The following is a 26,270-nucleotide window of genomic DNA, read 5'->3' on the forward strand; positions in this document are numbered from 1 at the left end:
AGTAGTAATCAAGAAAACAACAATAATATGTGGCGACCCTCAAACATTTATCTTACATACAAAAAGACAGATATTTATTTACACAGAACACACACAAACAACAATAGAAAAAGTCTCCAGAGCTTGATAATTACCCAAAACAAAACAAAAAAGGGAAAGATTCTCATAGTATTGAAGAGCTTTAAAAGAACCCCATCTCTATTGTGTAGGATCTGCTCGTGAATAAGAAGCCCAATATGCTTCAAAAGGTCCTCAGTGTTAACTTTTATGCCAACTCACACAAAAGCAGCACATCGTGAAAGGGGCCCTGCATTTTGAAGCAGGGATGGGCGAGAAATTCCATTCGGGTGGCATTTAAATCAGAATTTATCAAATTTGCAAAACAATATGAGAAGCGAAAACATAACCGTCCTTTGAAATCCAAATTTTCTGATGCAGTTTTCCAACTAACCTATGTTTACAAAATAAAAATAAAAACGCATATATTTGGCAAAAGCATGCCATTGGCCAGGGATGAAGGGAGCTGTAGTCCAGCAACATCTGGAAGGCAACATCTGATTAGCCATTAGCAAAACATTGTATGAATTGAAATGCAGCCTGGTTGTTACCCAGGATGTCATTAGAGAATAGAATTATCAAAAGTCTTAAATGAATTTATTAATAAATGGCCACCTGTCGTGGGTGCTTTTGTTGGGATTCCTACATACCAGGGGGTTGGACAAGGATCCCACGCAATGCTACAATTCTATGACACCCTGCCTTTTGACTGAATAATCTTGAAGATGGTGTATAGCAGGCACCCCCAAACTTTGGCCCTCCAGATGTTTTGGACTACAATTCCCATCTTCCCCAACCACTGGTCCTGTTAGCTAGGGATCATGGGAGTTGTAGGCCAAAACATCCGGAGGGCCGCAGTTTGGGGATGCCTGGTGTATAGCCTGTGGCCACACACAGTGAGAACTTGGCAGCCTTGATTTCCTAGCCAATGGCCATCAATATAATCCACCAGAGAAGGGTGGAATCAATCTACAATCTCCTACACCTTGGAGTAAGTCCCATTGAACTCAACTGAATTTACTTCAAAGTAGACAGGTGTAAGATTGCACTGTAATTCACTTTATTCATATATAGGGAGAGTGAATATTCTTCACTAAATGAGAATTGCATTTGCTAACACTGTACTGAAAGCAACAGGGAAATTCCCTAACCAAAGGCAGAATAACTCCAGGAGTTTTATAAATAAGGTTCTTTATTTAGAATACTGTTGAAAACATTCTCAGAATTTGAAATTTAAAAAGGTACTAGGCAAGGATGCCCCTTATCTCCACTATTATTTAATCTGGTATTGGAAGTACTTGCAAGAAAGATAAGAGAGGAAGAGAGAATAAAGGGCATACGGATAGGACAGAGAATATATAAATTTAAATCCTTTGCGGACGATGTAGTTATAACAGTAGAGAATTCTTCGGAAAGCCTACCAACAACCTTGAAAGTTATTACAACATTTGGCAACCTGGCAGGACTTTATACTAATAAAGACAGAAAGAAAATGCTAACTCAGAATATAAAAAACCAAAGAAAGAAAGAATTGGGAAATGACTTAGGAATCAAAGTGGGAAAGAAAATTAAATATTTAGGACTCTGGATTGCATCTGAAAATCTGAACTTATTTCAAGACAACTATAACAGAGTGTGGTCTGAAATGAAAAAAGACTTTCAAAAATGGGAGTGACTGAACCTGTATGTTCTGGGCAGGATATCTGTAATTAAAATTAATGTCCTCCCCCAAATGATATTTTAGTCTCAGTCACGACCTGTAATATCCAACTCCAACTGCTTTACAAAATGGAAAAAAGATATTATATTAAACTTCCTATGGCAAAAGAAAAAACCAAGAATAAAAATAAAATATTAATAGATGAAAAGCAAAGGGGGTGGGTTGCTTTCCCAGATCTGAAACTTTACTATGAAGCAACCAGTCTAAGCTGGATGAAAGAATGGATAGAACTGAAGGATGTGAATATATTGGTTTTAGAAGGGACCAATCTGATTTATGATTTAGCACATGTACCTATAGTACAAAAAAACTAAGGTTCACAAGGGTTTTTTATGATCATGTGATTAGAAGAAGTTTATATAAGGTCTGGTTGAGACACAAAGATATCCTAGAAAGAAAGACTCCCGGTTGGATTTCCCTGGTAGAAGCAGTTGCAGTAAACAGGTTAAGTATGGATAGGACTGGGGGAAAGTATAAAGACCTCATTGAATACAAAGAGGGAAATATAAAACTAAGAGATAGGCAAGAGATATCTAACTGGATACCTGAGTGGTTTCAATATTTTCAGACAATGAACTTCTCTGCATGTATAGATGGTATTTGACACCGGTTAAACGGGCTAAAATGTGCAAAACTTTGTTGGAAATGCGTAGATGCAGAGGTTGCATTCATTCCTTTATGGTGGAAATGCAACCGGGCAAAGGAATTTTGGGAAATGGTGTAACAAAGTTTAACTCACATTCCCCAAGAAATCAGAAGAATTCCTTCTAGGCGTACTTGGGAATGAGTTACCAAAAAAGCCCACAACTTATTTTTATATGCAACAACAGCTGCGAGGATAGTATGCACAAGATATTGGTTTAAACAAAGAGAGACTCCAGGAAAAGAACAATTGTTAAATAAATTAATTGAATATGCAGAGCTTGCAAGTATGACATCTAAAATAAGAAACAGAAGAGGAGTGAGTGGGAGTATCTAGGGGAGTATTTACAAAAATTTGATCTCAAATACAGTGGTACCTTGGTTTGCAAGCACTTTGGATTACAACCATTTTGGATTACAACCACATCAAACCCCGAAGCGTGTGTCCCTTTCTTTGGATTACAACCCTTTGGGGGGATTACAACAAATTTTGGGGGGGGAGGCTCCACTGGCGAAAGCGCGCCTTGGGTTACAACCTGTTTTGGTTTACAACCAGACCTCTGGAACGGATTATGGTTGTAAACCAAGATACCACTGTATAAATTTCAGGTAATGGATACCTTGTGACCAACAGTTGACAATATTAAGGTTATGATAATGTGGGAAATAAGGTGAAGGAATTAATGTATATGCAACTAAACAAGATGTACAAAGAACTGTTATGGAATGCTGGGTGGGAAGTCTAAAATAATTATTGTATAAGAATGGAAAATAATGTAATTGTAAAACTGGAAACCTAAAAAATAAAAAGGAAATTCCCTAACCAAAGGCAGAATAACTCCAGCAGTTTTATAAATAAGGTTCTTTATTTAGAATACTGTTGAAAACATTCTCAGCATCCACATTGTATAAATATATAAAGTTAAAGTTTGGCACGACAAACCAAGCAACATTAAATACGTAAATTTTGGGGGGTTGTTTGGTTGGAATCTTTTCTCTTTTTTTGCAAAGCAACTCTTATTTACAAGTATACAAAATAAGTATTTTAAAAAATGGTCCACAACCTTTTTAAAAATAATAATAATAATATACGTGGATGTCTAGGTTTCTGAGGAGAAAGAAAGGCTGCAATTCTGTAATGTGTCTACTCGGAATTAGGTCCCACTGATTCCAATGAGGCTTACTCCCAGGCAAGTGTGTATAAGAAGAGTGCAGCCTTAGGTTGCTTAACAGTGCAATCCTATTCATGCCTCCTCAGAAGTAAGTCCCACTGAGTTACTTACATGGGCCTAACCCCATGTCAGTGGGCATAGGATTGTAGGCCAAGTCAGACTGAAACCAGTGGTAGTTAAGCAACCTTTGTGCAGGATTATTCCTCATAGGATCTGAGAAGACCCTCAAACTTCAGGATACCTTCTTTTAAAGCACAGATTCAACATTAGCCATTTCATGGTATGCAATTCTAAAGTTCTTCTATATACAAATAGCTTTTGTTTATAACCAATAAATAAGTGTATTTTGAAGTAATGCAAGCTTGGAATCATTAGATACATATTAAAACTGGTAAGGAAAACCAAAAACCCACAAGTACTGTCTTTTCCGATCTTCGGAAGGCAGGCTTAAGTGTATCGGCTGAGATCCACTCCTGTTGGCAGTTTCTGTCCCCCATGGCTTTATAGCACTTGGTAGATAGGGTTGTTGTTGTTGCTGCTGCTGCTGACATTGTCCTGAGGGAGAGGGGTACAGGTAGCTGGGGAGGAGATTTGGGCTCCAGGGTCGCTCAGGCTAGCCCCTTCCTGGAGTGAGCAGGGGCTACCCTCGGTTCCACTTTCAACCGTGGACAGGCTGGCACAGGCAGCGCTGTCTGTCGAAATCCTCTCCACGATGCTCGACAAGCAATCTAGGCTGGAAATGACCGAACTCTTCCCTTGCTTTGAATCTGAGGACAAGGAGATCAGGGAGTCTCAGAAGCAGTACCAAGGAGAAGCTCTTTTGCCATAGGGTCCCCATTGACAACACACACAAACACACACACACACACACATTCATATCTGAATCAACTGGCCTCGTACAGTTCTGAGAGGTGTCAATGGAAATTAAATGCCAAATGAGTTATTTAAAAGGTTTATTTATTAATAAGGGGGAGGGCTCACTTGCTGTCCTGCCCACAGTTGCTGCTTTCTCTGTGACACCCCACCCCGACCTTCCAGAAACTTCCTCCACATAGATAGCATCTTCTTGCCAAAAGCTTAAAAAAACACTGTTTTCCCCCAAGCCTTCTGAGAAGGGCGATTGGGGCTGCTGTTTTCAAAACTCTGTTTGCTGGAATGTGTATCATTGTTTTATTACAGTTTTTATACATGAGTGCTTTAGTGTTTTATTTTGTTATTATGTTGGATTGCATGTATGGCTCTGTGGGCTCCCTTTGTGAGGAAAGGTGAGGTTAAAAAGTAATAAGCAAATACAACAATGAATAAATATTAATGTAAGTTGTACAATGGCCTTAGAAGGCAAAAAAAGCACCCAATAATTTTAAAGTTTCAGTCCAATTGCCATGTAAAGAAGAAGAAGATTGTGGTCTGTAATTTAAAAATGTAATGTACAAGTTACATCCATCAAAATAATAATAGTAATAATGATCGGAGTAGTAAAAGTAATAATAATATCTGAAATTTTTTAAAAAACAAGGTTCAGAATGCCCACACATGGGTAAAAAAAGAGAACAAAGTCTGTGAGCGTATACTGTGTTTGGAGAGCATAATATAGAGTAATGTATTTGTTACAAGGCAGATACTTACCATTTAGTGTTTCTGTATAGTAGCTACTGTCATAACTATTCCTTCTGCGGGAGCTGCAAGGGGGTCCACTGTAATCCAGCTGGAAACAAAACCAAGACATTAGGTCAGAAATACGATCAGGGCTACCAGGTGTCCAAATGTGTATAGGGTGCACACATGTCATTCACACTTTATGTGTCTGCTCCAGGAAACACATGTATAACAATCCAGCCATTTAAATGAAAAGGGGAGAAAAGTCGCCTTACGCAGGCATGGCCAAACTTGGCCTCCAGATGTTTTGGGACTACACCTCCCATCATCCCTGACTAACAGGACCAGTGGTCAGGAATGATGGGAATTGTAGTCCCAAAACAGCTGGAGGGCCAAGTTTGACCATGCCTGCCTTAAAGGACTTAATGAGCCTTTAACCTCTTCCTTTATTTGTGGTTTTCTCATTATGCTTAAGACTTTTGACTTCTAACATGTATTTGCTCTTTACTACATTTGGCAAGAGAAAAACTCAGCGACTGTATAAATTCCTATCATGACTTCGTATGGTGTGTGTGTGTGTGTGTGTGTGTGTGACTACACTTATCTTACGTCCCCTTACATACAACCCTTTGAATGCGCTGGGACTGAGATGAACCAATAAATCTGATGATTATTCTGTATCTATATCTGCCATGTCCAAACCCAATGCTCCGGTCACCTCAGCATGCTGGGATTTAAAGAAGAGGAAGCTTGTTCACTCACTAGCTATAGCCAGTTGCTGAATATCTTGCCCATTACAGTATAGCCCCAAACAAACCGCAATCTTGCACGTATTTGCTCAGAAATAAAATAAATCCTGGATTAGCAGGTGCAAGTTCCATTGAACTAATGTACTGTATAGGTTTGCATAGTAAATAACACTGGTTATGTACTAAAACATTTTAATGGCTGCCCTCTAAAGATGGTTGTACTCCATGGCTATAGAAGCATCTGCTTTCAACTGCCCTTTTCCTGCAGGGCCGCATGAGATCAGAGCTCGATATTCGCTACCAGCCACTGTCTCAAAAACCCAACTTTATTACCGTACATAGAAGCGAATAAGTATCTCTTTCCCAAGTGTCAAGAAATCACAGCAGAACCAAGCAAGAAGGCTATTGTTTCTTTCTCCAAGCATAAAGTCATTACAGTACTCCTTGCAAGAGCACTATGCCCTGGGAGGACAAGGGGGACATGAACTTCAGAAAAGTACTGATGTCATTCTGTAGCAGCAAAAAGACAGAGCAATATTTATGGTTCATTGGTTTACAGTTTGATCAGTAAAGTGCATGGGTGCCGCAGTGTTTTATGTTGCTGATTGCTTTTTATTGTATTATTTTACTCATTGAACTGTATGTCCCAGCGGGAGCCTATGTTCATAGAATTAATGACTAAATGAATAAAATGAATGATGGTTTAGGTGTCCCAATCCAGTGCTTGTTTGCTGAGAATAGAATTACATGGAATTCATTTGGGTTTACTCCTAAGTATGCTTGCAGCCTAACTAGTTCATTATGGCCTGAGAAAGAAATTGCTTTCACTCCTCTAGGTCTATCTAGGTCTATCTACTCTAACAGTACCAGAAGAGAGAGAAGTTTCCTCCTTGTATCCCAGATTCCCTGAGAGGATACTGGAGGAGCCATGTCACCACAATCCCCAAGAGCAAGAGAAGAAATCTCCTACACTGTGCAGAAGAGGAGCCCCTCTTTTGGAGGGCTCAGCCAGCCAAGGAAACCTCCCAATGGGACCAGGGCACAGCAGAAGGCTAATATCTGGACAAAGTTGATACCCAGAGGATGTTCTGTTCTCTGGAGAAACAGGACTGCTCCTGGGTAACAAAAAAAATATTCCCCTGTACTCTTAAAACACAAAGATTAAAAGAGGATGGTCCTTTCTCCCAGGGGAATCAGAGTTTTCTCTCTACTTCTAGTGATAAAAGCAGGATGCTCAGTGTTTTAACCCACTGATCTCAATGGTGCTTCCTCCCAGAAGATGGTGCACATAGAAGTAAAGCCTTCATTTATTTGAAAAGAGATGCGGGGAGCTTAAGCCTTCTAGGAAGTGATGCCCCCAGTTCTCCTGGTCTACATTCCAATGAGGGACTGTAATAGAAAAGAACTCGTGGCATGCTTGTAGTGACTTGGGCTTTGTCATGACACTAGAAATAAGATTCTTGGGCTTGGTTTGGCTGAAGAAAAAGGAGAAAGCTTTTTTGGTCTAAAGGAGAAAGCGTCTCACCTCCATTCCCTCCCTAGATCATGGCACAGAAGGAAATTTAAGTGTTAGAACTGCCGTTCTATTTCGGGCACAGCTCCTGGACCTTTAACACTTAGAAGACCAACAGGCTTTTAAGAGATACCCGCTACCCAACCCGACGGCCTGCATTTGCGCGGAAACCTGAAACTCACCATGCCGTCGGAGCAATTGGATCGGGGGCTGGAGGCGTCGGAGTCGCCGCTGTAGTGCTCCAGCACCGGGTAGTAGGCGTCCTCTTGCTCGCGCAGCAGCGCCTGGAGGCTCTCGATGTAGCGGATGGCGTTGCGCAGGATCTCCACTTTGGGCAGGCGCTGGTTGGGGTTCGTGGACGTGCAGCGCTTGAGTGTCTCGAAGGCCTCGTTGACCTTGCTGAGCCGCCTCCTCTCTCGCATGGTGGCCGCCTTGCGACGGTCGGCGTTGGTGGTCTTCCTCTTGCACGCCTTGCATGCCCACAGCAGGCAGCGGCCCGCCTGGTGGTGCCCGCTGGGCGCGCGGATGTGCTCGTCCTCGTGGCCGTGGTGGTGGCCGTGCTCGTCGGCCTTCAGCAGGCCCCCCACGTGCACCAGCCGGGGGTCCAAGTCTTCGAAGAAGTGCATGTCCGATGTGTTGAAGCAGGGGTCGTCGTAGAAGTCATCGGCGGCCGAGAAGGAGCAGAGCGAGCCGTCGGTGATCTCCATGTGGCCTAGCACATCCATGGGAGCAGGCGGCGGAAGAATGACTCCACAGAGGCTGGACGGAGGGAGAGAGGGAGGAAGAGAGAGAGGAAAGGAAGGGCGCCGGATTGCCCACCCTCGCGCTCAGCGCCTGGCTTTAAAGAACCCCGAGGGGGCGAGAGGGCTTCAATCCCGAAGGCTCCAGCAAGCCAGACGTCGGTGCGCTTCTTTTCCCGGGTCAGACAGCAGAGGGAGGCGTTCGCTTGCTGTGAAAGGGGGCTTCATTCACTCTTGGTCCCCCTTTCCCCCTTGCTCTTCTCAGCCTGCCATGGGGAAAACGAAATGCCCGTCGCGGATGCCATCCAAACCGCTCTATTTATCCCAGAAGCGGGGGTGGGCATTGCTCCGAGGCCACCTCTGCTCCACCTGCCGGCCTATCCCTCGGCCTCGCAGAGCCAGTCGCTGGGGTCTCGCAGGGGGCGGGAGAGGAGGGAGGGGAGGGGGAGCCTCGCCCGGATTGGACGGCGGCGAAAGCCCTTGTCCGGCAAAAGGCTGGGGGAAAGTGGCTGCAAATGTCAAACTGCAGCCGTCCGAGAGCGAGCCTCGAGGGGGAGCGGGCTGGCGGGCGGGGGGGATCACACACGCGCTTCACTTTAATGCAAAACTTTATTTCCTACGTGAGATCTCCCGCTCCCACTTGTCCAGTTGGCATTCTTGAAAAAGGATCGCGCCATGGTTTTAATTCGTTTAAAAAGTGCTGCACGGGCTTCTTGGGTCATTTGCGAAATGCATAAAGGCAGATATATAATAAGGAGGGGATGTTTGCCAGTTTAATCGTTTGTGTTTTGGTTTTTGGTTTTGTTCCAGGCTGTTGTTTTCTCTCATTCCACAAGTAATCAAAGAACCATCCGTTCAAGAAGTTACATACTGTACAATCCAAATATAGCCTATAGCGAAAGGTGTGTGTGTGGGGGGGGGGACACCTTACTGTTACAAGAGTGTGTGAGAGAGGGGGGTTATCAGGGATCATAAAATAAATAACGCGGCAATTATGTTGATTGGTTTGTGAAGACGTTCTAGGAGAATCGTTTTCGCCTCTAAATACTTAAATAACATTTTTCACCGTTTGGAAAGCGCTTCTGCTGGACTTTCCCATCGAAGTAATCGTGTTATGGAACTATTTCGTTTTGTTTCACATTCCTAAGCTTTTTATTTTATTTTACTTTGTTGGGAGGTGGTGATCTGAATTTGTAATATCAGGTGTTAATGATATTTTGTGTGTGTGTGTGCGTGTTGCTTCACTAAAAAAAAAAATCGTTTATCTCAGAGTTATCTGTTTCTGTCCCCGATTCCGTTCATGAACCGATGTGCGCTAACGACTTCAGGGGCACGAGTGTGCCTTTCCTCCCGTAGGAGCACGACAAAGCCAAAACGAAATACTTTTTAGAAACTCACTTGCAACAATCAAACCAAGGCTTTAAACGCCTTGCATTGAAATCCGCGGGACTATGGTTTGTGCCTTTTATTTCTTTCTATATCAATTTCCTGTGATTTGAGAAGTGTTGTGGCTCAAAATAAACAAGGTTACCCTCCCCATCAGCTCTTTAAAAGAAAAATAAGAAAAGATGAAAGCGTTCTTGTAAACGTTCCCACTTAATGGCTTTACCTTCTGTGGGATTGTGAGGATACCTATCCCCCTTTCGGACAAACGACAGGCAAGATTTTGAAAAGGTGGGGGTGAGAAAAGAAGAGGCATCTTCAGATAATTTCTGATTATATCTGACCGAAACCAGCTACTTCTCCTCGCCACGCCAGTTTTCTACGTCTCTCCCCCGCCAGCTCCCCGTCAGAATGGAGATCGCCTCTCACCTATTTGCTTCTATGGCTTCGACGCCAACACCAGCGACAGGCGTCTAATAAGAGCGGAGCAGGTCGCTAAGCGGGCGGGTCAGTATTCTAGTTATAACTTTCGCACTGCAGTCGCTGTGACTGAGTCGCCTCTATTCCGAATATTCCGATGTGACGGATTCGCAGACGGGAGACATCTGGACCCCCGAAGGCAGAGATGATGTACATTTAAAATCCAATTTGCGCTAGCGCAGTATTTCTCTCTGTGTTTAAATAGGATATGGGCGGCGGGGGACACACCCGTGCGCAGGAAGGAGTTCCACAACTGTAAAAATCCCAGCCACAGATGGAGTGGGGGGGGGCGCACGGGGAAACCAAGCCTCCAATGCCCCAAAGGAAGCCTGGGATCGCATTGCGCACTTTTGCCAGGGAATGGAGTCGTGTAACAAGTCGTGTAGGAACTTTCGTTCAGGCTCCGAGCGTGCCTTTGGCGGGACAAGCCTCCCTGGGAGAAAATGGACCTTTTCCAAAGCGCGTTCCTTTTTCTTCTCTAGCTACTTTGCTGGGTGGGTGGGGGTGGAGAGCTCGGTGTCCTAAGTATTACACCTACTGAGGCTGCTATCCAATGCACACTGAGCTAGCCTCCACAAAGTCAGTGGGATTTACTTGGGCACGTATCGGATCGCACTATTGTGTGTGTGTGTGGGGGGGGGTAAATACCCCCCCAAAGCAGCCAGTGTGGCTCTTTCTGGGGTGGAGTGAGGAAGGTTCCTGGGAGCTCTAAGAAGTTAGCCCAGTTGAACTTGACTTGACACGTGAATTAAACACGTTTTAAGTGGAGCTGGATGGCGCTGATACAGGAACCCAGGAACCGGCAAACTTCAGGCTTGTGGAATCGATTTTGTTTTCCGGTAACTAGAGCCGGGTGCGAGAGGCAGACTCTTAAACCATTCCGAGACCAGGGGTTCGTTTGAGTACCAGAACTGAACTGAGCTCACAGTCGCTCCACACACACAATCGCCCATGTGGAGCCCCAACAAATCCCAGTAGCATAAGTTGAGGAAGCGGAGAAGTGTGTGTTGTTGTTGTTTTTTGTGATCTTTGTTAAACAATTGGGAGGGGAAAAAACCCCAAACTGGTTTACTTCAAATTGCCCAGAAATCAGCTAACAGATTCTGATTTTTTTTTTTTTGTCATAGCAAGAGTAGAGGAGCCTCAGGCCGGCTGTTGCACGTTGATCACTGGCGTGGCACGCTTTCATAATGCACAGGGAGACGCTTCTTCACACTGGCCAAAGAAAGGGTCTGCTTTCCCATCCAGGCTTCCCCGCAGCCTAAGCTATCCCTTCCAGCTGCCTGCTTGAGCTTTTCAGTCACAGTTATGAAAACCCTGTCTTCAGTGAATATCCCTTGAAGACCTAACAATCTGAGGTTGCAACAGTTTCTAGCAGCTGAGGATACAGGGCTGTTGTTGCTTCCCAAAAAGTGGGGTTCCAATAGCTCCGTTGGGGAGGATCGAAGATTTAAAGGGAGTGCAGAGACCCTCTAAATATGGGTAGCAACTTTTCCAGACGTGTGGGAAGGACAGGCAATGGCAATCAGCTGTAAAATGTTAAATGGGAGGTAAGTCCCATTGTGTTCCGTTGGATTTACCTCCAACATAGCTGCCAAGTTTTCCCTTTTCTCGCGAGGAAGCCTATTCAGCATAAAGGGAAATCCCTTAAAATAAGGGATAACTTGGCAGCTATGACCTCCAAGTAAGCAATATGTAGGACTGCAGCCTGAGGCACTTGGTGTATTGTATCCAGCAAGGTTGTTGTGATATGTACCATAGTTGCTCTCCTAGGTCTTTGATTCTAGTGAGTCAATCTAGTTGTAAATAGGAATCAGATCTGTTGGATTCATCAAAGACATGATGCTGGGTATTTATGCCCCTTAGATCAGGGATGGCTAACTTGTGGCCGGATGGATGCTGTTTGGCCTGCAACTCCCAGCAGCCCCTGCCAGCAATGGTCAGAAATGAAGGGTGTTTGAGTGCTGTCCTCTTCAACATGGACGAGGTCACAGGTTAGCCACACCTGGCTTCCTGGACTATTTCAAGGTGTATCCCAATATCAAAACTAGCGTAAGGAGTTATAGTGGGGAGAAACCTGTTGCTGTAAAGGGGAGCAAATTTTGTCCCACCTATGCTGTGTGCAACACCCTGGTATGTATGTATGGAAAAAACAGGAGGTTATGATGCACTATTTTATTTATATTTTGAAAACTTTATGTGCTGCTTAATCATAAAATTCTAAGCAGTGCACACAATAAAATTATTGATAAAGCACAGCTAAAAAATACAAAACTGTTCAAAAAGAAGTTTACATAAGATAAACATCAATAAAACACAAAAAACAAACATAGATGGCTAAATTGTATCTGAAAATGTTATACATCTGGGTAGCCTTGCTGTTCTTATTTTGATTTAACATATTGTGATCTTTTCTGTAAACCGCCTTGAGACCTTTGGGTATAGGGCAGTATATAAATTAAATAAATAAATAAAATAAAGAAGGTTTTAGCAGGCATCTAAAACAATATAACAAGGGTGCCTGCCTAATGTCAATAGGCAGGGAGTTCCAAATCACAATTGCTGCTGCACTAAAAGACTAATATTCATTAGTCTCCTTTACCATAGTGACCTCAAGAAAAATAGATGTATCCATTTCTTTCTCTTCATCTAATATAGCACATGTAAGGGTCAACACTTTTTATATGTAGAAGTAGCTAGTCAGTGGTATGTTGCTGCAAACTATGTTGCAGTCAGCTTTTAGATATAAATGAACAAACCACATGTCCATGATACTTGAAATGTGTGTGCTAAACACAGACTCAAATGGAAGCCCAAGATTAATTGCCTGACGTCTGTACAAAAGGCAACACTCAAAAGCTCAGTAACTGCTCAGGTTGGCTTCAAAATGAATGAGGTTTTGTATGGATTCCTTTTGATAAGTGACAAAGATTGGTATCTTAGCAGACCAACACTCTTTCAATATTGCTTTATACTTATAGTCCACTAGGGGATGCTCCCTCTCTCTTTCTAAAACGATCCAGTAGCTAGCAGGTGAAATCTTGCTTTATTTTAAACAAATGTCTTCTTTTTGTCTTTTTTGGTCTGTTACAGTTGAGCTTCCAGTACCATTCAGAAGGCTATAATATGGTCTGATGGTAATATCTGGCATAAAGGATGCAGAGTCTTTTGAACTACTGTATAACCATGTGGATGTGGGCCAATGCAGTATTCTCCAGTGAACTCGATGGCAGCCCTGCTGGACCAGAGGCCTATCTAAACCAGCATCCCTTTTTTTCTACTGAGGCCAATAAGGTGCTTCTAGGAAAACTGCAAACAAAACATGAGGAGAGTCACCCTCTTCTGCTGTTGTTCACAATACTGTTAATCAGAGGCATGCTTACCTGATCCTGGAGGTAGCATATGGCCATTGTGACTAGCAGTCGTATCCTCTATATGACTAAATGGATCTATGACTAAATGCAGCAAACTTAACAAATAAACAAGAGTGTAGTTTTATTTATCTTATTTCATATCCAACTATTTCTCCAAGGAGTTCAGGGCAGCATATACACAATTTGCCTCTTCTCTCTCTCATACAAACAAGAAGTCTGTGTGGTAAGAGAGGTGAGTTGGGGGGGGGTATAGTAATCAGCCTAAGGCAGGGCTAGGCAACCTAAGGCCCATGGGCTGGAAGTGGCCCACAGAGGCCATTTAACTGGCCCACAAGTTGCCCCTGAACTGAGCCGCCCGCTCGGTGAGTCCCTGCGCACTGCGCTAAACCGGTGCAGCGCGGTGCAGGGACTCTTTTCCACGGCTCCGAAAATCACGTCTGCGCCTGTCCGCGGCGCCGGAAATCGCTTCTGCGCATGCCCAGATGCCGGAAATTGCTTCTTCGTAGGTGCAATTTCCGGTGTCTGGGCATGCACAGAAGCGATTTCCGGTGCCTCGGACATGCACAGACACGATTTCCAGCATCGTGCTGGACCGGTCTGGCACACTTTATGCGGGAGTGATCCAGCCCATGCCCGGTAAGCCTTGCTGACCCCTGGCCTAAGACTACCTAAGCAGCTTCATGGTTGTAAGGAGAGAAGATAAGAACCTCAGCTTCCTCAGGCTATGGCAGACATTCCGTCCACTACGTGACACTGATTTTCAGTGTGCTTAGAATGGAGAAGTTTAGTCATAGACCATTCAAGGCTCACGATTTTGATGTTATTTCTCATCTATGTATGGAAACTGAGTAAAATAGAATGAATATGGGAGGTGCCTGAAATATCTTGCAAGCCTGTGAGGAATAGTTTCTCCGAAGTTAATAACATCTTGCTTATTTAAGATGCAAAGGACAAATTTAGGTCGGAAGGATAATCTGAGGAAAGCCATCAGAAATAAAATCTCAGCCTAAGTACCACTTAGTTCAGTAGGATGTTCTCCAAAACAAAGAAATAATTTGTGCCTGCCCATCTGACTGGGTTGCCCCAGCCACTTGTATATTGTGAGCTAACAGGAGTTAATAAGTTTTGGCCTACAATGTTGGAACAACCCATCCAAGAATTATTTGGAACAGTCTTTCTCACCATGCTAAAGAGTTCCTTGCTCCATATAGTATGGCCTATGACTCCACAGTTAAGGAAGGGATGGTATGGTTGTTGACGCTGCATTTGCTACTTCAAGGTAATCTTCATGACATTACAAGCCTGGAAGGCCAGTTTTCAAGCAGTCATACTAACTAACTAACTTAGATGTACACTACTTATCCAAAGCAAATCCCCATTTTCCATGTTGCTTCCTTCCACAAAACATGCTGCTTTAAAAAACAAATGAACTGAGGCTATACACTGGAATTGTGGAATGGAAATTTTATTAAAACTTGGATTTGTGAATAATTGTTGAACTTCAGAACGGATTATTAGCATATGCAAAATATTTATTCAACTGATGTTAAGTATTATAGTTTGATTGAGGTCAACAAAACTAGCTCAACAAAACTATCCCCCTGCTTCATTTGGTTGGTGTTAAAATAAAAGTTACTCTTTGAGGAATAAAATAAACTTATTTTCTACAGAGCTTAAAGTGGGAGTTATGTACTATAAAAACCCTTCCACTAACGTATTCATCCAATTCTAAAGCATTATGTTAAATATGCTGAGTGTAGTCACAGTTATATTATCATATTTTTCTGTTCAATGTATTGTCATAAAGCTAGCTAGGTTTAACCTAATTCTGATTCTGTACTGCCACTACCTATTTGTACCCCAGTGCTGAAACATGAGACGTCCCAGTGTGGTCTGCTATTGACCCCCTCCTTGCACTCATACATAACTGTACATTCCAGCTGCTCTGGAAAGCAAAGGTAGTATATCTGCAACCATTCACATGCAGTCACTCAAATGCTTGACACCCTCAAACTTACTATTGGCAGGACTGGTCCAGCAAAGAGATAACATGTGGCTGATCATGAAAAAAAAATCACAAAAGATATATTTCATTTTTAAATTTTAAACATTTTATTATAATTGCTATTGCAGGCATATCAAATATGTAGTAAAATATTTCGTATTAAAATACCACCTTAAAAATGTAAGTACAACGCACCAAGGTAAACAATTTTATTGTGCTTACATTAAGCTATGTAGCAATAAAAAAAAACCATTTAAGCATAAAAATGGATGTACACTAAAATAGAAGTCTCTGTAAGGTTAATAAAATTCTATCAAGGCAACCACTGAAATATTAAAATCAAATTTATCTTGTTATTTTAAAGGAATGCATTATAAAAGACCCTTACTACTTAGTAGAAAAATACAAGGTTATCATTTATGCACTTATTCAAGCTAGCCTAATGCCTGACTATACTAGAGAGATACATGATTGTCTTCCTGCCAACCTAGCAGTTCGGAAGCACGTCAAAGTGCAAGTAGATAAACAGGTACCACTCCGGTGGGAAGGTAAACGGCGTTTCCGTGCACTGCTCTGGTTTGCCAGAAGCGGCTTAGTCATGCTGGCCACATGACCCGGAAGCTGTACGCAGGCTTCCTCGGCTAATAAAGCGAGATGAGCGCCGCAACCCCAGAGTCGGTCACGACTGGACCTAATGGTCAGGGGTCCCTTTACCTTTTTACATGATTGTCTAGAGCTCAATATTGTGAGTAAGAGTTAATATAGCTTTTATATGAAGGTAAGGAGTTCCTGCACTCATAGAAAGGACTGCAGTCCATGGTGGAATAACTGCTTTTTCAAACATAGTATAATGAACAAAAAAATCAACAATGACCAAATCATTGTTACCCTGTACAGTTACCCTGTTTGTGGGGACTGTTTTCACAAATCATGTGAACCTATAGACAACTATTCTGGGACAATTTAGAGATGTATGAATATCATAACACTACTTCATATCCCAGCCAATCTAATGCCATTTGTGTTCCTGCCTTTGATCTCTTTCCCGCAAGCCCTTCCACCGAGGCTGAGAGAGGGAGCAACACTGGCCTTGGTATTTTGGCCTTATCCCATTCTTGGGCTGAGGGTACTCCTCTCGCAGAAGCTGTCGCCCAGTTGCAGCTCCTGTAAATTTCTGAAATGGTGCATGGAGACTGCAGTCAGTTTCTGAATGGGTCCCAATCTTTAGTTCTTTTTGCAGACGGTCTATAAGATAGTTCTCAAGGTCACCTCTGCTGTCTTGGGCATTCCTAAGCCTACGAGCATTGGTAATTAGATCTCCCATCAGCTTGATCTTCTGTATCTTGGGTGCTAGAAATTGCTTCTTAATTGTGCTTGCAGTGTGAGGGTCTGAGTTCTTGATACTGAGAGCATAAAGCTCTTCAAAATGGCCCGCCATCATCTTCCATTGCACTAGGGCTACTTCCAGAGCTGCCGCCACACCGCTTATTAACACACTGGGTGGTTTCTGGAATCACAAAGAGCAGAAGAAAGATGGCAAATAGTAGACGTTACAATTGTTTCCACCACATTTTCATTTGCTTGTGCTGTAATCCTCTTACCTCTGTCTTCTGAGCAACATCTTTGAGATTTGTGGGATACAGATATAGAAAATTAATATATGCACACAAGGCAGCTCACCAAGCTTATTACAGCTTTTATATGATGATATGTTAGCCAAGTGTTTGAATAATTGGTGTGGATAATATTGATCCCTAAAATATGTTCATTGCCAATAAAGTAATGAAAGCCTAGAATGGGTTGTAGCAACCCATACTGCTACGAAGCTGCATAAAATTGCATGAGCGTAACATTGATCCATGCAGATCTCCAATAAAAAGAAGAGAACCCGTGTACTCTACCCTCAGATCCCTGGAGGAAGGATGGGATCTAAAAGCATGGAATGGTGCTGTTCATGTGGGTGCTGCTCGCTTGCATAGGGAAGGATGCCCACAAGAGATAAGATTAAACAAATAGGCCTATCAAATGGAATTTGATAGATTTTCAAAGGATATGGATTGTGCTGGGTCTCCCAGATTAGCTGCCTTGGAGCAGAAAGACAAAATAATTTTCATACATATTTGCTTGAAATTGCAAGAGATGGCAGGGTGAAAGCACTTCTATACCTGTTAACATATGGGCATACAGTATGTCTTTCACATTCTGGAAGTGGGGGAGGAACTCAAATCATGGTTACAGTGGTGTTAAAAAAACACCCCCTCTTTAATAAATGCAATAAGACTGGTGTCTAAAAAGAAAATTTGTATTTTTTTGGGGGGGGGAGCTAAGCTCCAAATCTGACCCTATCATTTCACTGTGAGAGGCATGAAACCCACTAGGTGTCATGCAGAAACATGACAGAAAAAACACATGTATTCTCGCTTTATGCTTCTAGGCTAACATGAAAAAAAGATGTAGCTAAATGCAGATGTAGCTCACACCGTAAGGGATATGTGTGCGAGTTCTCTTTTGATCTGTTACATGAGACATACATCTTATGAAGTCAAACCTCTGGCATGAGGACAAACTTTGCCACATACCTGGATAACTCTGGTACAGTAGAGGCCTCCCCTGTCATGTTGGTATTGGATGAGAGCTTCTGCTTCTTCCCTCTCCTCCTTAGCGTGGTCCAAGAAGAATTTAGAAACATTTGGTAGAGCCATGTCAGCATGATCAAAGATTTCACCCTATATTTTTCAAACAGACAACAAAACACCCACTGCAGTTCACATACAAGGTACAATAATATTGCATAATGTTTACAGTACTTAGGTTTGAACTTCAAAAGGAGCAGAAGAAAAAAACATTTCTGGAAAACCTATATATTTTAGAAGTAAAACACAAACTTTTGCTTTTGCCATGGGTAGAAAGGATATTTCAAATCATGTACCCTGGGGTATGTGTATGTTTAGTTTTAAAAAAAAGACTTGTACATGGGACAAAAGACCATATAACCTGTTTTAGTTGTAGTCATGGGCAATTAGTTTTCCAGAAAATTTACTAATATTCCAAATAAGGGAGACTATAGGCCCCATGTAATTGGGCAACAATTACCAACATCCCTGACCACTGCCCATTCTGGCTGGGAATAAAGGGAGTTGGAGCCCAATGACATAGGGTGAACCACATACTCCTCACTCATGGCTAAATGTGACTGGGATCTGATTTAGCACAATTATATTAAAAAGACGTAAACCCTGTTAATTTTACAGAATGCAGAAACATCTGAAATGTTTTTCAAAAAGCTGAAAGTACTTGAATGGGGGGGATGATGGTGGGAGGGAATTGATACAGGTGCATATTTTCATTTATATCAAAATATGCACCTAGTCAGTGTATGAGGACTCAAGTACACATGATGATGTGAATAAGGATGCTCATCCAAACGAAAACATGCACACAAGACTGCTTATGCATGCAGATCTCTGGTTGGATCAGGATGCTGTACAGTATATTTCTACAGTAGATATTTGTAAGGATAAGGAATGTAAGAGGCTGTACCATTTGTCCCTTCTTTTGTTGCAGAAAGTTAGAAGCTGTTGCCTCTGGAGTAGTAGTTGGAGAGTGGAAAGTATGCAGGGGGATATACAGGCAACATGATTGCCATTCTTCTCCCATAGTTACATCCTGTGTCATGTTACTGCTTTCTTACACACCCCTCCTTCAGATCTGGCCCCTGGTGTTATTGCTGTTCTTCCCACATAAGCTTGATTTTTCCACATGGTTTCTGAATTCTTACATTATTGAAAACAGTGTGTGGAATGGAATCATGGGGAAATCGAAACGATGTCACTTTCATAATGTAAGAATCAGGTCTTGGATCGCTGCTACTCTTCATGTTCAGTTTACTTCAGTTTACTGCCTACCAAGTTTACCCTCCTTCAAACTTCAAAGGAACATAAAAGGAGCCCGGCAAATAAACGAATGTCCCATCCAGTCAACGATCCTATTCTCACAGTGGCCAATCAGATAGATATATGAGATAAGCAAACACTCCCTAAGGTCTTAACCACATTAAAACATGAAGAAAATCATTAACAATATGAAACAGATCCAGATTCATACTAAGCTCCAGCAAATGCCCAAGTACATTCTATGCCTGCAGAGAAGATGGGACTTTAAGGCTATTATTCACCCATTTCCTCATTGTTTTTGCTGGAAAAATATGTTCTCATATTCTGAGAATATTGTCATCTTGAACTGTGATCCTTATATCTAATCAGGGCAGTGTTGTCAGCAGCTTCCCCTTTTCTCTTTTTAGAAGGAATGCAGTGACAGCTGAAGGATGTTGTCACAGCTTCCCACCACTAAGTTCTGAGTCAGTTTTTCTTCCCTTGCTTCATCACTTTCCCCATCCCTGCTCTTCATTCCTTGATTCTCTTACTCTACCGTATAATCAGTGTAGCTTCATTACCGTCAATTGCCTACCAGACTCATTTAACAGGTTGTTTTCTTTTTTTGCAAGTGAAAAGGGCCTGACATCTGCCCCCATACTTACAGGCACTGAGTCTCTTAAAAACTGATTCACTACTGTTCACATATCCAAGAGTGAGTCAGTCAGCATGTAAATTTCCTTCCTTGGTTCTGGGCCTCCTAAGATGCAGGACTTGTCCAAAATTAGGACTTCATATAAAAAGAAATCATGACAGATAGCAACAGACAGAAGTGAGTTATACAAAGGGGAACACAGCTGAACCATAGCTTTGCATCAGTTTATAAGTGTCCGCTTGCAGTAAATGCTGAACCATTATTTTCTATGCATATTATTAACACTATTTATATGCCATGTACAACCTTAAAAGAAATATTAGACACTGTAAATACAGTGAATATAGGAATATAGTAATTTCATACAGCAGCAAAATGTACCACAATATATAAGATGTGTGGTACTGTCGGACTCGCTCATTCATGGCAGTATCAAAATTGCTAGGGTATATCCACATGACATGACCGTGCACTGCTCTGGTTTGCCAGAAGTGGCTTAGTCATGCTGGCCACATGTACGCCAGCTCCCTCGGCCAGTAAAGCGAGATGAGCGCCACAACCCCAGAGTCGTTTTTGACTGGACCTAATGGTCAGGGGTCCATTTACCTTCATCCACATGACCTAGGTAAGTATATGCCCACAAAAAGTACTTCTGGCATCAAAATGGCCAGGGCCGTCTTAAGCATCCCTGGTGCCGTGGTGCGGCGGATCCCTCTGGCGCCCCCCTGCCCCGTTTCCCAGCGCAGCGGGCGGGCGGGCTCAGTGCGCAGCGCGACTGCCGGGTGCTGCTGCGTGGTGGGTGGGCAGGCGCAGTTTGGCTGCTGGGCGCTGCTGCATGGTGGGCGGGCTTAGTGCACAGTGCGGCTGCCGGGTGCTGCTGCGTGGTGGGTGGGCGGGCGCAGCGTGGCTGCCGGGTGCTGCTGCGTGGTGGGCGGGCTTAGTGCACAGCGCGGCTGCCGGGCGTGGCTGCATGGCGCCCCCCCCTGACGGGAGGGCGCCCTGGCGCCCTGCGCCACCCAGCCTGGCCATAGGGCCGGCCCTCTCCTACCCCCCCTTTTAACGTGGGCTATCTTATACCAGAATATCCATTGCTTGATGGCTGAGGCATGGGAAGAAGAACTCAAGCAATGTGCTTTTTTCTGCCGGTAGTCACCATGAGGTTGTTACAGAAGTGCAGGTACTGTACACCCTGGGGCGGGGTGGGGTGGGGTGGGGAGCACTGGCTATCGTGGACGTGCAAGTCAGGCCTAAACTCAGAGCAGAAATGAGGAAAGAGAGAACCCCAATTGAAGAGGCCCGAGGTGAGGAGGTGAGGCAGGATGGGAAAAGGCGAACCCAGAGCGAGCCCTCGTTGTGGCCCTGAAAAGAGGCATGTAGAAACGCAAGGAAAGAGACGCTGGCGGAGCGCCGAAGGAACCGCAGTGCCTCGCCCCAGGCCTGCATTCGCGCGCCAAGCAGGTCGCCGCGCGGTGGCCTTACCAGCATCTGCAAGACGTAGGAGACCTCCAGCAGGGCGCCGGTGACTCCGCACAGGCCTTCCTCCACCACGGCCGGGAAGTTCTGCTTCACCAGCTTGCCCAGAGCTCTGCCATGCCGGTGGATGGCGCACAAGGGCAGGCCGCTCTTGAGCCTTTTCGGGCTCGGCTCGGCCATGGCCCACTCCTGCTGCTGCTGCCTGCTGTGCCTCCTCACCGCCGGCCTCGCCTTCCGTCCAGCCGCCAGCCCAAGGCACGACGGGCGGCCGCCGCGTCACTGAGGAGCTGCCTGAAGTTGGAACATCAAACAAGAGACGAGTGTGGGTTTTTTTTTGTTTTTTTAAAAAAGCAACCAGGAAGCAGCAGCTCGTGAAGGGAAGAAGGTGAAGAGGCGCGCGCGCGCTCCCCGTCTTCTCGCGGCTATATATACAACGCCTGGGTCCAGGGGCAGAGGCAGGGCGGGTCGCTGGCACCTGGCGTACACCTGCACCTGGCCGCGGGCGGGCCCGCTCCCACACGCCTTTTCCCGCCAGGACGGAGGTGCCTAACGGTCCGTGACAGAACTCCTCTCGGGCTTGAAGGGGCACGTTGACCTGCATTCGCTGCGAGACTTCACACGCACACACCCTTCCTAAGTTATATCGTGGCGTTTTGCACACTCTTCTAAGACTGAAGTCCTGTGCCCGTTTAACCTGGGAACTCGCCTCGCCGAAAGGCTTTCTTGAATACTTTTATACACTGCATAGGATTGCGCAGTCTCACGCTGGAAAGCAGCGCTCGTGAAGGTTGCTATCCGAACACATCGCAGAATAGAAAGTGGTGGGGAAAATGTACACCCCAAAGTGAATGCACATTCCAGGAAATAGAGATCCAATAGCCCTAGCCGATGTCATTTCTGTATTTGGATTACAGAAGTGAGAAATGGGAAAGAGGAGCAACAAACTCCGGATTCAAGCAGTGAATTTTACTACATTCAGTTGAGCATATTTTTACTAAAAATCAGTCCCATTCTCTCTTGCCATTGAGATGTCAAGCATTATGTAATATGGGTTCACTTTGTAAACAGATAATCTGAATGCCTGCATGGTCAACAATAGGGATTTTCTTGCCTTGTGTGAAGTGGACTAAATCTTGAGTTTTTAAATAGAGAATCATAGAATCATAGAGTTGGAAGAGACCACAAGGGCCATCCAGTCCAACCCCCTGCCAAGCAGGAAACACCATCAAGGCATTCTTGACATATGGCTGTCAAGCCTCCACTTAAAGACCTCCAAATATATGGCAGCAAGACCTTTTTCACTAGTTCAGTCCCGCTTTCTTCCTCCTCAGTTACCTGAGAGGTTATAAGAACCCACCAATGCCTCTCCAGGCACAATCTGTGCAGATTTCTCGCCTAAGGTTGCTTCCAGTCAGTGACTTAAAGTAGATGCTCTGCCACTGAGCTACAGTCCATCTTTGACCTTGGAGCACAAACAATTTCAGGCAGGGCTTGAGAGAGTGATCAGTCACAAGGTTACCTCCAAGCCATATAGAAACTATGCCAGTCACAGTGCTGACTGCTGCTATTTAAACATGCATTCAGCATATGCAATCCAAGTCAGTGGCTGTTCGGCTAAACCTTCCTTATCTCTTTAGCTCCCTTCTGCTTTAGTGCTACAGTTACTGATTGAGGAGAGCACCAAGTACACAAGAGCTATCCACTCTTTCCTGTGTTCCCTTGGTGAGTCACATGCAGGTCTCTTGTCCAGTTCCAAATTATGGAAGTGCAGAAGGCGTTTTGTTTTGTTTGTTGCTGTTGTTGTTTGTCATTTACAATTTTCCAGCTACCTTTCCCCCCTCTTATCATATACTGCAAGATTGGCCCATGGAGGACAGCTAAGGTGGATAAACCAGTTTCTTTTATTAAGTAAATAGCCCTGGCAAGACCCATTAAGTATATCTTGGTGATGCAAACTTGCAGTATATAGTTTGTATATAATCATTAAAAACAACAATTAAAATCAACAAAACTTTTAAAATACCCTTAGCACTTTGGTTCTCTCTCTTTTCTTCTTGTCTCTTTGCCCCCGTGCTGAGATAGAGGGTAAGCTAAAGCTTTTGGCTGCATGCTGAATACAGTATTTGCTGAGATTTGGGCAGCTTTTTAAAAAGCAACACATGGGAGGTGCATTATGAAAAAGCTGAGCATCCATGTTTTGTGGTAACCTATTTACTTTATCATGTGTAATAATCTGCAGTTTTTCAAACAACCATTAAGAGAAGAAAACACAACTATTAAAAGAAAAAAACCTACAGGAATGTTCAGAATCCAGCGAACCAGAAGTGTGATTAGGTAGCTTTCAAATGTGATAAGTTTCTGTTCACTGAGTTTCTACCAGCTTATGCTTATTGAATTTCTTTTTGTTAAAAAAGTACTACTCCCTATCAATTCATACAGTAATTACATTTGCATAAATCCCATTACATGCTCTAATTATTAGAGTAAATACCTTAAATTATCACATGAAATTTGAGAACATTCAAATGCACATGGATGGGTGATAGGATGTGTGTGTTTCTGCATCAGTGCCTTACATTTTAAACTAAAGTTATTCATCTTTTGAAGAGTTTCTTGCTAACATGTTTGCACAGGGTAGGCATATGAGGAACTCTGTCTAAGACAATAGTCAATAATTCACAGGTTAACTGGAGTGGTTTTTTGTTTTTGTATGTATTAAAATAAAAGACCCTTGATAAATACATTTGGAGGGAGTACCATGGTTTCCCACAGAACTTTTAAGGTTGCACATGTAAGATCACACAGCCTGGCCAAGCTGTAATCCTCAAAGGGTTGTGTTGGCACAAAACTCTTGAACTCCACCAAGCTTCTGCCTGCAGAGCACAGTACACATTGGGATGCTTGAGAGTGAATGTTTTAAATATCACTCTTAGGAAATGTTTGCACTGGCTCAGATCCCCAAGCTGCCTGCACCCTGGCCTCATGCCTGTGCACAGCCAACCTAGGCAGGATCCAAGTGACACACACGAGCGATCCCCGTTGCTTTCATTCTGTCAGAGTCAGGATGAAGCCTGAAGCCCAGATGACACCGGGTCATTCCCATGTCACACCATTCCTGTGATAATCACATTTAGGTATGGAAAAAGCTCCCCATTAGAATAACATCAGGAATTTTGCTCTGCCAAATTGCGTGGGCAAATAAAGCCATGATCGTGGTGTTAATAATATCCACGGAGAGGAGAAATAGTTTCCATCTTTTACTCAAACACCCATGTGAACTTGTTGCCTGTTTTCAAGAAGTTCTTTATCCTGCAAGACGGTTGCTCTGTTCATTTTCTGGATTAGTTACCGCATCTCCACTTGGCAGAGAAGATGTGCAGCTGCTCTCCAAAGCTCAGTTTTTATGGTGCAGAGATTTCTTTTTCTTTTTAGTCAGAGGCAGTGTGAAAGTCTTATGAATCACCAGATTTGTAACCACTTTAGGATGTCTTTTCTGTAGTTAAAAAAAAAGTGAATGGGTTGATACTGGGCTAGTTGGGTGTACTACATGTGCTACAAGTGACTAAAAGTGGCCCATAACACAGCAATTTAAATTACTGCTGAAAACATTTCCCTCCCTTACTGCTTGCACACAACCTTTGATTCTCCTTTTCATTATGTCACAGTTTAATAATGAATATGTCAATTATGCCAGCTCCCTAAAAATATCTGTTCCAGTATTCTCTGTTGAAGGGCAGTAGAGAGACCTGCCTGGGCAAATCTCTGCTTCCAGAGTCAGTAGGCAGGCCAGAGGGCCATAACCTCTGGTTGTGGCATAAAACCGCCATTTTGGCTGGAGAGTTGGGACTCTACTACCTAATGAAGAAAGACAGCCTGGTCGAGAATTTCCCCCACCCATTTCATTCTGTATTCAGACTGCACCCTGAAAAACTCATCAGCTTCCACCACAGGAATGTGCAAGATGGACTACACAGAAGCACCATAGCAGCATTTGCACTATTTTCAGGAGCAACTCTGCTGTCCCATGGCTTGAACCTGGCATCTGCATTCATCACCTTTAGAGGATTAGGATGCAGGAGAGGTCTGAGCCACAAGGCCTGATGCTTACAAGGACATCAGCAGCAGCAGCAGTAGGGACAATGAGTTCTGTCTGCCTCTCACATTCATTTTAAAAGCACTGTTCTGTTTCTCATTCATTTTTCAGGCAAAGCCATCCAACTAGCCCCATCCATTGGTTGTAGCCCTCCAGATATTGCTGAACTACAACACCCATCATTGCTGACCATTAGCCATGCTCTCTGGGACTAATGGGAGTTATAGTTCAACAACAGCTGAAGGACCAAAGATCCCCCCCAGCTTAAAACCTCAGTGTGCCCTACATTTTCAGTCCAACTGCCACCCACCCCCCAGCAATGTAACTTTGGAAAGCCCACAGGGGGCTTAGGGAAATTTCCAGATTCCCTTTGTAGGCCAGGAGGTGTCATGCAGCAAGTCCCTATTTCACAGCTATGTTGCCTGTGCTTTCTTGCTATGAGAGAAGAAGTCATTTGCTGACTCCTGCTCCTCATGCAATTCCTACTTCCTCCATATCTGGGAGTTGTTCTCTGTTGCTCCAGTGGGTGAAACTAGAACTAATGGGAAGAAATTGTAGGCAAAGCATATTTTGAGTAAACATTAAGCTCTTAATGGCAAGAGCTATCTGACAATAGAACGGATTGCTTCAGGAGGTGGAGTCTTCAGAAGCAGAGTCCTCTAGATGGTCCTCTCTGTGTCAGGGATGCAGTAGTTGCATCTTGTATTGCAGATCTCCCAGAATCCTTCCCAGTTCTATGATTCTGT

General features: G+C 43.7%; 2 protein-coding genes across 2 annotated transcripts; both read right to left on the minus strand.

The window, feature by feature from the left end:
• Positions 1-1,318: 1,318 nt before the first annotated feature.
• On the minus strand, positions 1,319-8,560 carry MYOD1 (myogenic differentiation 1). The gene is made up of 3 exons (XM_035120359.3): positions 7,632-8,560; positions 5,218-5,296; positions 1,319-4,358 (listed from the first exon to the last, which is right to left on the minus strand). The coding sequence occupies exons 1-3, from the start codon at positions 8,172-8,174 to the stop codon at positions 4,093-4,095; spliced, it is 888 nt and encodes a 295-aa protein (XP_034976250.3). The 5' UTR covers positions 8,175-8,560; the 3' UTR covers positions 1,319-4,092.
• Positions 8,561-15,519: 6,959 nt separating this feature from the next.
• Positions 15,520-21,839, minus strand: LOC118088954 (ferritin light chain-like). Its single transcript, XM_035123245.3, has 3 exons — positions 21,438-21,839; positions 18,011-18,157; positions 15,520-16,938 (listed from the first exon to the last, which is right to left on the minus strand). Exons 1-3 carry the CDS (start codon positions 21,609-21,611, stop codon positions 16,441-16,443), a joined length of 819 nt encoding a protein of 272 aa, XP_034979136.1. The 5' UTR covers positions 21,612-21,839; the 3' UTR covers positions 15,520-16,440.
• Positions 21,840-26,270: the final 4,431 nt, after the last annotated feature.

This window comes from Zootoca vivipara, chromosome 1, assembly GCF_965207765.1.
Source record: "Zootoca vivipara chromosome 1, rZooViv2.hap1.1, whole genome shotgun sequence".
Taxonomy (NCBI): domain Eukaryota; kingdom Metazoa; phylum Chordata; class Lepidosauria; order Squamata; family Lacertidae; genus Zootoca; species Zootoca vivipara.

Coding starts and splice junctions, on each gene's coding strand:
- MYOD1 (XM_035120359.3), bottom strand. CDS start 8,174: ATGGATGTGCTAGGCCACATGGAGATCACCGACGGCTCGCTCTGCTCC. Junction 5,297..7,631: donor CCAATTGCTCCGACGGCATG/GTGAGTTTCAGG, acceptor TTTTGTTTCCAG/CTGGATTACAGTGGACCCCC. Junction 4,359..5,217: donor CTATACAGAAACACTAAATG/GTAAGTATCTGC, acceptor CCTTGTCCTCAG/ATTCAAAGCAAGGGAAGAGT.
- LOC118088954 (XM_035123245.3), bottom strand. CDS start 21,611: ATGGCCGAGCCGAGCCCGAAAAGGCTCAAGAGCGGCCTGCCCTTGTGC. Junction 18,158..21,437: donor CCTACGTCTTGCAGATGCTG/GTAAGGCCACCG, acceptor TGAAAAATATAG/GGTGAAATCTTTGATCATGC. Junction 16,939..18,010: donor ACTGTACCAGAGTTATCCAG/GTATGTGGCAAA, acceptor TTGTGATTCCAG/AAACCACCCAGTGTGTTAAT.